Consider the following 12,233-nt stretch of genomic DNA (forward strand, 5'->3'; position numbering starts at 1 on the left):
CTCTTCTCCCACTATTGCGGCTTCCCCTTTGTGGAAAGAGGTGAAGGCGCTGATCCCCACTCTGGAGAGTCAGGCGCAATGGCATATTGGTCTCGGAAAGTGTAATTTTTTGATTGAGAATTGGTCGGGTTTGCGTCAGCTGTTAGATCATGCGATTTCTCAGGTTCCCGCTGATCTCCTCTCCACTAGAGTTAACCAAGGGTTGGGTAAATCAGGCCCCTCCCTCCTTCTTTTGTCTACGATCACGTCCCCCAGAAAATAGTGGATTATATTTTCCAGGCCGGGTTTTGTTTATCTAACAACCCGGATTGCAGGTTCTAGCCGTTCGCCCCCTCTGGTTCTTTCTCGGTTAGCTCGGGTTGAGATCTTTGTCGGACGAGAAACCCTCATAGAGCGTGGTCGAAATGGGTTTGGCACCCCAGCTAGCCGCCTCGAATATCACTTCTAGTCTAGCGGGTGTTGAACAAAGCTATACCTGTCGATGTGAAAGTTCAGAAACATGGAGTCGCTATGGTGTCCAGCTGTGTTTGCTACTCATATAGCCTGGATGCTAACCGATCGGTGGAATCGTTAGAGCACATCTTCATTTTCAGCCCTCTAGCAAGGTCAACTTGGAACTTCTTTGGGGGTGCTTGCGGGATGGTTTTTAACTCTATCTCCACCATCAGTGGGATGTTGTTGGCTTGGTTGAATGCCCCTAACCACTCCTCCCCGCTTCAGCTTATCACCCCCTGTGTGATCCTATGGGAAATTTGGAATGCCCATAATGCAACCAGGTTTGAGGGCATCAGGCCCTCTCCATCCTCCCTCCGCTCAGGTATTTCTCGATGGCTGTCCACACTCACTTCTGATTTCATGAATTTACTCCACTCTACACCCAGGCGTTCTTTCTTGGCTGAATTAGGCCTCAACCCCTCCCTAGGTTGCACCAAGCGGCCGGATCAAGGCTAGGTCAAGCTCAATGTGGATGGATCTGCCCGAGAGAACCTGGGTCCATCAGGAGGTGGCGGGATCTGCAGAGACGATAAGGGTCATTTTATTTTTGCTTTCACCTCGGATTTTGGTCTGGCCTCTAACGTCAGAAGGGCCTATGTCAGATCAATGTGGAATCGGACTCTAGTCTGGTCATTGGTTTCTTAAACGGGACAATTACTCCCGGTTGGCAATGGAAATACTGGATTGCTCGGATTGCCAGATTCAACTCCTTAGCCCGAATCACCTTCTCTCACATCTTCAGGGAAGGCAATGGGCCGGCCGATGGCTTGGCTAAATTGGCTAGCAGCTCTCAGAGTAACTCTCTCATCATGCAATACGCGCTCCTCCCTGCCAATGTTAGGGGTTGCCTCTTCCTGGACAAGGTTGGTCTCGGGGCTATCCAGCTCGGTCCCTAGATATTAGGCCAGTCTTCGTTTGCCCTTCCCTCCCATTTCCTATTATTTCTGTTTCAAGTCCAACTCCCTCTTCTTCTTACATGATAGGTGAGGCCTGTCCTTTTTGTTGGCCCCCACCCAAAAGAATGTAAATGTTCTGAAAGTAATGAAATCGTGGCATCAGCCATCTTCCTTTAAAATAAAAAATAAAATAATAATAATAATAAAGATGCACTATTTTTAAGCAACAAAAAGTGCTTTATCAAGGAGAAAGTCAAAGTTAAAGGTTTCAAAATTTGTGAAAACTCTGATGATGCTTCTGATAAGTACGGTAATGGAAAATTGTGAAAATTTGCAAACCAGTTTGTTGAACGTGTTAATATGTTCAAATAGATTTGACTCTTTCGTCATTTTTAGAATATAAAACCGCATCTTTAGAAATAAATGATTGGTGAGAGATTTTGTCATGTAAATACTCTCCAACTTCACGAATAAACCTGTACTAGCTAGTTGTCTCATCTATGACATCATAAAGGACTTCATCGGCTAAGCACAATTGAATTTTACTAATTGCCCTTTAATCAAGTTTATCCTAATATTCTTTCTTCACAGTTTTCGGACAATGCGCTTTCCCAAGAAATGCATAATGCAGCCCTTGCTGAACTAGATAGGCTTTCGACTTCAATCTTCATAGTTTAAAGTTGTTTTTACCCATGAATTTCTCTGTCCTGAACTTCACATTCGATCCTCTTGACGACATATCTCAAATCAAACTTAACAAACCAACCTAGCTCTGATAACACCTGTTGGAGATCTGGCCATGCGGAAGCACTTTAATCTAAATTGAAACAAATAAGATAAAATGAAAATTCAAACAAACACATAGATAACACAATTTTTACATGAAAAAAAAAAAAAAAAAAGCAGCAGAAAGTGACACTCAATTTACTATTCAAAGAAAATTAGAAGGATGGAGAGAACTTATAATTAAAACCCTATCTCTTTCTTCTTGAAGACTCTTAAAAAAACACTAAAAAATCATAACTCTCTCCTAATCCCAACATAAATAACTCTAAAAGCCACCATTTATGAGAAAAATGTTAAAAAATTCTTCCAATGATCTACTAATACTTGAACCTTATTAGCATGTGAAACATGGGTTATATAGGCTCAAAAAAGTTAATAGACCTAATAATAATTTTGGTGTCACAATTTTAACATACACTGTAAAGGAGGGAGTTCTTGGCTTTCATTCAGGATGTAGCACTTAATCTGGCAAGGTAACCAGGCCAAGATTGTCTAAATATCTCTTCAAGGCTTAATAGTTTCTGTGATGTCTTTTTTTGTTAGAAAAAATTGAATCCTCTGGCTGGTTATGATGATTCATCCCCATATATACACTATTCACTCTTCAAGTATGTTGGGTGATTGGTGGTACCGTCTTCTTATTCGGCTACTGGACAAGTATGCTGCAAGGTGTGATTAGTTCAGGCAGAATTGTGGTTATCTCCGTGGGGATTGTTTTGCATGCTGCATTGTGGTTTGTCTGTTGTGCATCCAAAAGGGTTGTAACGTATCCCCAATGGGCTGTCCGGATATCTAATGTTCAGGTTCGACAGCATGGTAGGTTGGGTGGGACCCTGACCGTAGGGTTCACCTCAATGCCTTCATTGTATATCCACGCCGCCCATCTGTTTTGAAAGCTTATTTTAGAGCATGGTCCCAAAAATGAAGATAATACAAATTTTAGGTGGCCCACACCATGGGAAACAGTGATCGTTGAACACCACCATTAAAAACTTCCTAGGGTCCACCATAATGTTTTTTGACCATCCAACCTGTTGATAAGGTCAAACAGACCTGGATGAAAGGAAAGAAACAAATATCGGATTGATCTAAAACTTTTGTGGCTCAAAAAAGGTCCACCTGAAGTTTGTATCTGCATCATTTATGGGACCACACACTAAAATAAGCTAGCAAAACAGATGAACCACGTGGATATACAGTGCATACATTGAGGTGGGCCCTGAACCAAAACCAAACGTCCTTGCATCTCAAAAGGTAGAGATGACATTGTCCCAGCCAAAAGAGCTCTCAATATCAGTTCTTCTCCAGTTCTCCAGCCATAAACGTGCCTATTTGTTACACATGTGAAGCATCCAAACCATCCATCAGGTGCACCATTACACAATCATACATCCACTCAAAATTCAAGCCCATTATCCACTGTTGGTTAAAAATGAGTAGGATTAATGGTTTTCTTGTTATCATCCAAACAAGCCCTAAAACACCCATCACAAAAGTGCCAAATACAAACCCAAGCACCCTACCCAACCGTGCCACACTTGCCAATGTGGCACATGTGCATTAGGTCTAGGACCTTAAATACTCAAGCCCAAAAAAGGAACAGACCCATTTATCAGGTGGGCCATACATTTTCAAAGAAATGGATGGTTGGAAAATGATAAACCAGTGGTCCATATCAACATCATGTATTTTAGGTCAGCTTTGTAATTCCTGTTTTGCTAGACAACTTCAACTACCAGCCCATGTAACATCAACCATCTTCTATTTGCACCTACAATCTATGAAGGTTTTCAGTCTGTGAAAGTGGTGCTGCTGTCAATGAATCTCTTCTCAGACAATCTATTTTCAGGCCACAAATTGCGAAATTAATATCGTCCCGTCAAAGAGCCTGTTTGAAGCATGGGCATGCCCAATAGATCAACGGTCTGGATCGATGAACCATGCAACACATTTCCACAAACTGAGCAAAGACTTCTATAAATTCTTCATTTCCATATCAATATTTATATGATCCATCTCAAATTCCTGTACCTTGTTACACATGAATTCCTACATGGGGCTCAAGATGGTCCACCTACGGTCGCAGCGGGGGTCCCACCATAATCGTACATGGACAAAAATTACAGAGATTGACCGGATGATCAGTCCAACCTGCAAAATGAAGGGCACAAGTAAAATGGTCAGGCCACCCATTTTGCATTCCTTACTGAAATGGCAGTCTCAATCCTTAGAATATTCATGAGCAATCCATGGTGAATCCACCTATCTAACGGCCTGCTCTGATCATATGCTGGGCTGACATAGGAATTCAATATATAACAAGGTACAAATATTCTATTGAAACGATACACTTTGTATCAGTACCATACATATTCATAATGTGCAACAACAAGCAGCCATACTCGATTCCACACCTGTATATATGTTTGTATTAGATTAACGTGACAACATAGCCATATATTGCAGAGATAAACTCGAATACATCAGCCTCAGAGAGGAAGACTCAGAACCCCCAATAACACAACAAGGTGAAAATACTAAAACCCACTATGGATAGCTAAAATGGCATGTTTACTAGAGAAGATTTACTACACTGAGAAAAAACGGTTTTTCAAGGAATTGGATATATGACTACCTTTCCAATGGCATGCCCCTTCTCAAGATAAGAAAAGGCTTCCGTAACCTGCGAGAATGGGTATGGGCCCGACGGGTCCAGCACTGGCTTCACCTTTCCACTCTCCGAATACGGGTTGAGTTTCGTCAGAGCTGAGCCGTTCGAAGTGACCACGAATCTGATATTCGGGGGAGAGACTGTTGGAATATTTAGTTGAATTAAATAGACTATTAAAAATCGAGAACCAAAAATGAAAAATAAATTTTGAGAAAGAAGAACTTATTGAATGAGTCGAGGCGTGACTGAGTCACTCGGCTTGAAATCGAATTTGCTCCCCTTGGACAGCGTCCCAAGTGCAACAGGTTCCCAGAGCAATCGACCTCCAGGATACAACGACTATGACCCGGTCCCAGCGGTGCACTCACTGTACACGGGCTCGAACCACTTGCAGTTTAATCCGAAAGTGCTGAGTTGACTCAGCGATGAACTTAGTAGAAAATGCTTAAAACCGAATATCAGAGAGTGTTTTATAAGAGAAGAATTTTTCGTATATTAAAACTGGAATCGGTAGTCTTTATATAGACTCCGAAGTGGTGCATAAGCACCCTTTACAAAAGGTTAGGTCCGTTGGGTTTAAACCCAACAGGTGCGACCAACCGGAAGGGACGCATCTCTCTGGTTTAAAACGAAAAGGCGCAAGTGCGAGTACACTCCCGCACATACAGTCCTGCGAGTACCCATACACACACCCACGCGAGTACACTCACACCGCGCCCGCACCCGCACCCGCGCCCACGCCCACGCCCAGCCCAGCCCTTCCTGTCCCGTCCCGTCCCGTCGCGTCGCGCACGCGCACACGCACGCGCACACGCACGCGCACACGGACTCGGACTCGGCTCGGCGCGCGCGCGCGTGTGTGGTTAATGGCATAGATTAGAGCTATTGGCATAGCCCCCCCACAGGACCAAATTCACATGCCCCCTGAAAGGGGCTCAAGCCCTAAGCAAAAATACTATCTTATATACAAGATAGTTTACCTTTTCAAATCCGATGTGGGACAAAACCCACAACACAAAAATACTACAACTTTTCAAAATTGGAGGGAAATTACCGAAAATTTAAAAATTCAAATTTTAATGCTATTTTAAAACAAAATACAACAATCCCCCACATGTTTTAAAATAAACCCTTTCGAATTAAAGCGTAATAGTTGTGCAATGGTGCCGGTGTCACCATAGACTTGAACCGACATTAGAGTAAGCAAGACAGGTCTACAGGAATCAGGTGACACCATAGTCTTGAACCTGAATCCTTTTAATGTAGATCGCAAGTACATGCCACTCACACAACTCTTCCTCTGCAAGTGATTCTGCGGTTCGGTGCGTTTCGGTCATACACCATTACCTGGATTTCATGAGTGCTCTAGAGAATTCGCCTAGATTCTCATAGGAGGCGGCCTCCACCTCCACACCCATATAGGTGAATTCCATCAAGTGTATGCAGCAACTGTATACACCACCAAATATATGGCTTATGGATTCATTAAGAGTTCTAACAACTCATCCTTCTACGTTGCTGCTCGCACTGTACACCATAGAAGGGGCTCATACAACTCAGTGCAATCGTCTACCTCGTGTCTTGTTGTTTACCCATTGAACCTATCTCATGGGATCTCCACTTGTATAGGTTGGGTTGCCGACACTGGCAGCTCATATATTAGGCTCAGCCCCATTCTCTTCGATGTATCATTGACTAACCTTTTAGATAGTCCTTTAGTCAGAGGATCTGCTAGATTCTTTTCTGACCTCACAAAGTCAATAGATATGACTCAATCACGCAACATATGTTTCACTATGTTGTGTCTGAGTCTAATATGCCTGCTCTTTCCATTATATATTTTACTCTTTGCTTTTGCTATAGCTGCTTGACAGTCACAATGAATAGATACGGCCGATACAGGCTTTGGCCACAATGGTATATCAGCTAAGAGATTTCTAAGCCACTCGGTTTCTGATCCAGCCTTTTCTAAGGCAATAAACTCGGATTCCATAGTAGACCGAGCGATACATGTCTGCTTGGTAGACTTCCAAGAGACTGCTCCTCCACCTAAAGTGAAGACATATCCACTCGTGGATTTTGTCTCATCTGAATCACTGATCCAGTTAGCATCACTGTATCCTTCTAATACAGCAGGAAAACCATTATAATGTAAACCATAGGCTATACTGCCTTTTAGGTATCTTAAAATCCTAGATAAAGCATTCCAATGCTCTTTTCCAGGGTTATGTGTATATCTACTTAGCCTTCCTACTGCAAAAGCTATGTCTGGTCTAGTGCAGTTTGTTAGATACATAAGGCTACCAATTATTCTGGAATACTCCAATTGAGACACACTATTTTCTGTATTCTTCATGAGAGTCACACTATAATCATAAGGAGTACTGACAGGTAAACAGTCAAAATGGTTAAACTTTCTCAATATCTTCTCAATATAATGAGATTGAGATAATATAATAACATCATTTTTCCTGGTTACTTCAATACCCAAGATTACACTAGCCTCTCCTAAGTCTTTCATGTCAAACTTAGATGACAAGAATTTCTTAGTTGTATTAACTAATTTAATACTAGTTCCAAAAATAAGCATGTCATCAACATAAAGGCATATAATAACATAATCATTTCCAGAAATTTTACTATATACACATCTATCTACATCATTTATATGATAACCATTTGATTTTAAAACACCATCAAATTTTTCATGCCATTGTTTAGGAGCCTGTTTTAAACCATATAATGATTTAATTAGTTTACATACTTTATTTTCTTTTCCTAATATCTTATAACCCTCAGGTTGTTCCATATATATTTCTTCTTCTAAGTCTCCATTTAGGAAAGCTGTCTTAACATCCATTTGGTGTACCACCAGTTTATATATGGAAGCTATCGCTATTAAGACCCTGATTGTTGTAATTCTAGTTACAGGAGAGTATGTATCAAAGTAATCTATTCCTTCTTTTTGTTTAAAGCCTTTCGCTACCAACCTAGCCTTAAACTTATCAATAGTCCCATCTGGTTTTAGTTTCTTTCTAAACACCCATTTACAACCTATTGATTTATTTCCAGGTGGTAGGTCTACAATTTCCCAAGTGTTATTACATATAATAGATTCTAACTCATCATTTATTGCTTCCTTCCAAAAGGTTGCATCTGGAGAGTTAATTGCTTCTATATAGGTTGTAGGATCATCTTCTACTAAGAAAGTGAAAAAACCATCTCCTAGGTTAGTTTCTCTTCTAACCCTAGTACTTTTTCTTGGTTGTATTTCTTCTACTACTTTCTCGTATGCATTTTTACTAGTAGATGCAATATCTGATTCATTGACTTCTTCTATTCTTATAGATTTAGATTTCATAGGGAATACGTTCTCAAAGAACTCTGCATCCCTAGCTTCTATAATTGTATTAGGATCTAGAATATTATCCTTAGTTTTTAAAACTAGAAACCTATAGGCCGCACTATTTTGTGCGTAACCTATAAATACACAGTCGGTCGTTTTAGGACCTAACTTTCTTTTCTTAATTTCAGGTAATCCTACTTTAGCAAGACACCCCCACACTTTAATATATTTGTAACTAGGAACATGATTCTTCCATAATTCATATGGTGTTTGTTCAGAAGATTTAGAAGGAATCCTATTTAGAATATAACAAGCAGATAGAATTGCTTCTCCCCACATATTTGAGGGTAAGCCTGAACTATTTAACATAGCATTCATCATCTCTTTTAGAGTTCTATTCTTACGTTCTGCTATTCCATTCTGTTTTGGTGTATAAGGAGCTGTAGTTTCGTGAACTATTCCATTCTTTTCACATAATTCTCTAAATTGAGAAGATTCATATTCATCTCCTCTATCTGTTCTAAGTCTTTTAATTTTTATATTTAACTGATTTTCAACTTCAATTTTGTATTTAGAAAAAGCATTTAAAGCTTCATCTTTGTTCCTTAACAGATAGACTCTAGTAAACCTAGAGTAATCATCTACAAAAGTTATGTAATATCTTTTTCCACCTCTAGACATGTGATTTCTAAAATCACCTAAGTCACTGTGTATTAACTCTAATAGAACAGATGATCTTTCTATTTGTTTAAAGGGTTTTCTAATGAATTTTGATTCGACACATGTTTCACATTTGTCAAATTCTTCATTAGATATATTAGGTAATAAACCTAATCTTTTCATTTTCTTCAAAGATGTTATATTCACATGACCTAATCTACTATGCCATAGATAACAAGGTTCAACGGTATAAACAGAACTGAATGTCTTCTTATTATTATCATTGGATACATTTATAATGAATAAGCCATCGCTACAGTACCCCTTACCAACAAAGGTTCCATTCTTAGTCATTAGAAGCTTATCTGAATCAAATACTAACTTAACACCAGCCTTATTGAGGAGTGAACCAGAGACCAAGTTTCTTCTAATGTCGGGCACATGTAGGACATCATTCAACATCAGAGTCTTTCCAGAAGTGAGTTTCAGAAGTACTTTTCCTTTCCCTACAACTGGAGACGTTCTAGCATTACCCATGAACACCTGTTCATCATCTCCTGATACTTGATAGGAGGTAAACATACTACGATCCTTGCACACGTGCCTAGTTGCACCAGTGTCTAGTACCCACTCCAAGTTGTTTACAAGGAAGACTTCTGACACCACAGCTACTATCATGTCAGACTCATTGCCTGTTTCTGTAAGATTAGCTTGCGGCTTATCTTTGTTTTTCTTAAGCCTGCAGGTTTTGACATGATGCTCAGGCTTTCCACAGTTGTAGCAGTTTCCCTTTTTCTTATTATTTACTCGACTTGATTCCACAAGATTCGCCTTTGAATCTATCTCATTTTTATTTTCTTTTTGGTCCCTGATTCTATTGGCCTCCTCTATTCGTATGTGTACGATAGTGGTTTCCAAAGAAACACCGTTCTTTTTATGTTTCATTCTATTCTTATATTCTTTCCAGGAGGGCGGTAACTTTTCTATTAGTGCTCCTGACAGAAATACTTCATCCAACTTAATTCCTTCTGTCGATAGTTCATGAACTAGACTTTGAAAATCATGAATCTGATTTGTGACAGGTATATCGTCTGTCATTTCATAATGAAGGAAATTAGCAATTGCATGTTTCTTAGCGCCTGCATCTTCTAATATGTATTTCTTTTCCAAAGCAGTCCATATGTCTTTAGCAGACACATAAGAAGCATACACGTCATATAGTTCGTTGGATAAAGAATTTAGAATATAATTTTTACAATTATTTTCATCTGTTACTTCAGTTTGATTTGCTGGATCTATAGTAAATGATTCAGATAATATGTATGAAACTTTCAGGGTGGTCAGAGCGAACATCAGTTTCTGTTTCCACCGTTTAAATGATTGTCCAGCGAACGGTTCGATTTTGGCTAACTCAGTAGAAGCATTTACTGTTACTGTAGCCATAGTCTATGTAATTCAACAAATTCGATTTCAAGATTGTTGGAATATTTAGTTGAATTAAATAGACTATTAAAAATCGAGAACCAAAAATGAAAAATAAATTTTGAGAAAGAAGAACTTATTGAATTGAGTCGAGGCGTGACTGAGTCACTCGGCTTGAAATCGAATTTGCTCCCCTTGGACAGCGTCCCAAGTGCAACAGGTTTCCAGAGCAATCGACCTCCAGGATACAACGACTATGACCCGGTCCCAGCGGTGCACTCACTGTACACGAGCTCGAACCACTTGCAGTTTAATCCGAAAGTGCTGAGTTGACTCAGCGATGAACTTAGTAGAAAATGCTTAAAACCGAATATCAGAGAGTGTTTTATAAGAGAAGAATTTTTCGTATATTAAAACTGGAATCGGTAGTCTTTATATAGACTCCGAAGTGGTGCATAAGCACCCTTTACAAAAGGTTAGGTCCGTTGGGTTTAAACCCAACAGGTGCGACCAACCGGAAGGGACGCATCTCTCTGGTTTAAAACGAAAAGGCGCAAGTGCGAGTACACTCCCGCACATACAGTCCTGCGAGTACCCATACACACACCCACGCGAGTACACCGCACCCGCACCCGCACCCGCGCCCACGCCCAGCCCAGCCCAGCCCGTCCCGTCCCGTCGCGTCGCGTCGCGCACGCGCACACGGACACGGACTCGGACACGCACACGGACACGGACTCGGACTCGGCTCGGCACGGCGCGGCACGGCTCGGCTCGGCTCGGCGCACGCGCGTGTGGTTAATGGCATAGATTAGAGCTATTGGCATAGCCCCCCTACAGGACCAAATTCACATGCCCCCTAAAAGGGGCTCAAGCCCTAAGCAAAAATACTATCTTATATACAAGATAGTTTACCTTTTCAAATCCGATGTGGGACAAAACCCACAACACAAAAATACTACAACTTTTCAAAATTGGAGGGAAATTACCGAAAATTTAAAAATTCAAATTTTAATGCTATTTTAAAACAAAATACAACAGAGACTACACCCGTTAGCTGGACAACGATGCCGCCTTCCTTAACCGCTTTAACTGCCTTATCACCCTGCCCTGTATATGATAATTTACCATGCCCTGTATATGATAATTATACATTCTTTCAGTGAGGCTATGACAACTGAGTGAATCAAATAGATTAGGCTCTCTATAATATGCGCCGCAGTGGGAAGATGGTGATTAACTGGGTCCATGTGATCATATGGGCTAGGAAGCACTTATCCAGCACATGGGTTAGATCCGGACCAGTCATCTGGCACACCAAGATGGGCCATAGACAAGATCAAACCTATTGGATACTGCTAACAGTCTGATTGGATGACTTTTTTAGTATTGCCAATGAAGGGGTGGTCAGAATTGCTCCATTAATGTCATTTTTTTGGTGCATGCCATCCATCGTATTGCCATATGAACGGTTGTGATCTTGCATGTGTACTGCATATGCATGGGGTTAACCACATGATACCAGATCATCATTAGTAGGAATGCAATATGTTTTCCATTGTCACCTAATATAAGAGCTTTTGAGTCTTAAACAAGGGAAAAGATGCAAACTTCTCAAGATTAATTCAATGAGGAATTATAGGATCCTCGGCAACTTTGCACCGTCTACTCTTCAATAGTGATAAGTGGGCCAGATGGCTTAATAATGTAGAACATTTTCTTTTTTGTGTCCCACACATGGATGCACCATGCCCCAAAATACTACTGGGTTTAAAGATCCAAGACACCAATCTTGGCCCTTTCTACATTGAATGTGAACCTCTGTTGTATTACTCTTCCTGAAAATCCAGTAGTAGACCACAAATCATAAGGTTAGGCCAGGAGATCTGCAGGGCAAAGTCCATCCATAACAGGGCCAGTGGACCAATGGTCTAGATTACTGGCCAATGGACGTCAG

General features: G+C 40.6%; 1 protein-coding gene across 1 annotated transcript in view; it reads left to right on the forward strand.

Moving 5' to 3' along the window:
* The first annotated feature begins 510 nt into the window (after positions 1–510).
* LOC131228026 (trans-enoyl reductase pgmF-like) overlaps positions 511–12,233 on the forward strand; it is a 30,528-nt gene continuing 18,805 nt past the window's right edge. The window contains 2 exon segments of the mRNA XM_058223851.1: positions 511–817; positions 1,210–1,358. Coding sequence (XP_058079834.1) covers positions 511–817; positions 1,210–1,358 — 456 coding nt within the window.

The sequence above is a fragment of the Magnolia sinica genome, chromosome 2 (assembly GCF_029962835.1).
Source record: "Magnolia sinica isolate HGM2019 chromosome 2, MsV1, whole genome shotgun sequence".
NCBI classification, from domain to species: Eukaryota; Viridiplantae; Streptophyta; class Magnoliopsida; order Magnoliales; family Magnoliaceae; genus Magnolia; species Magnolia sinica.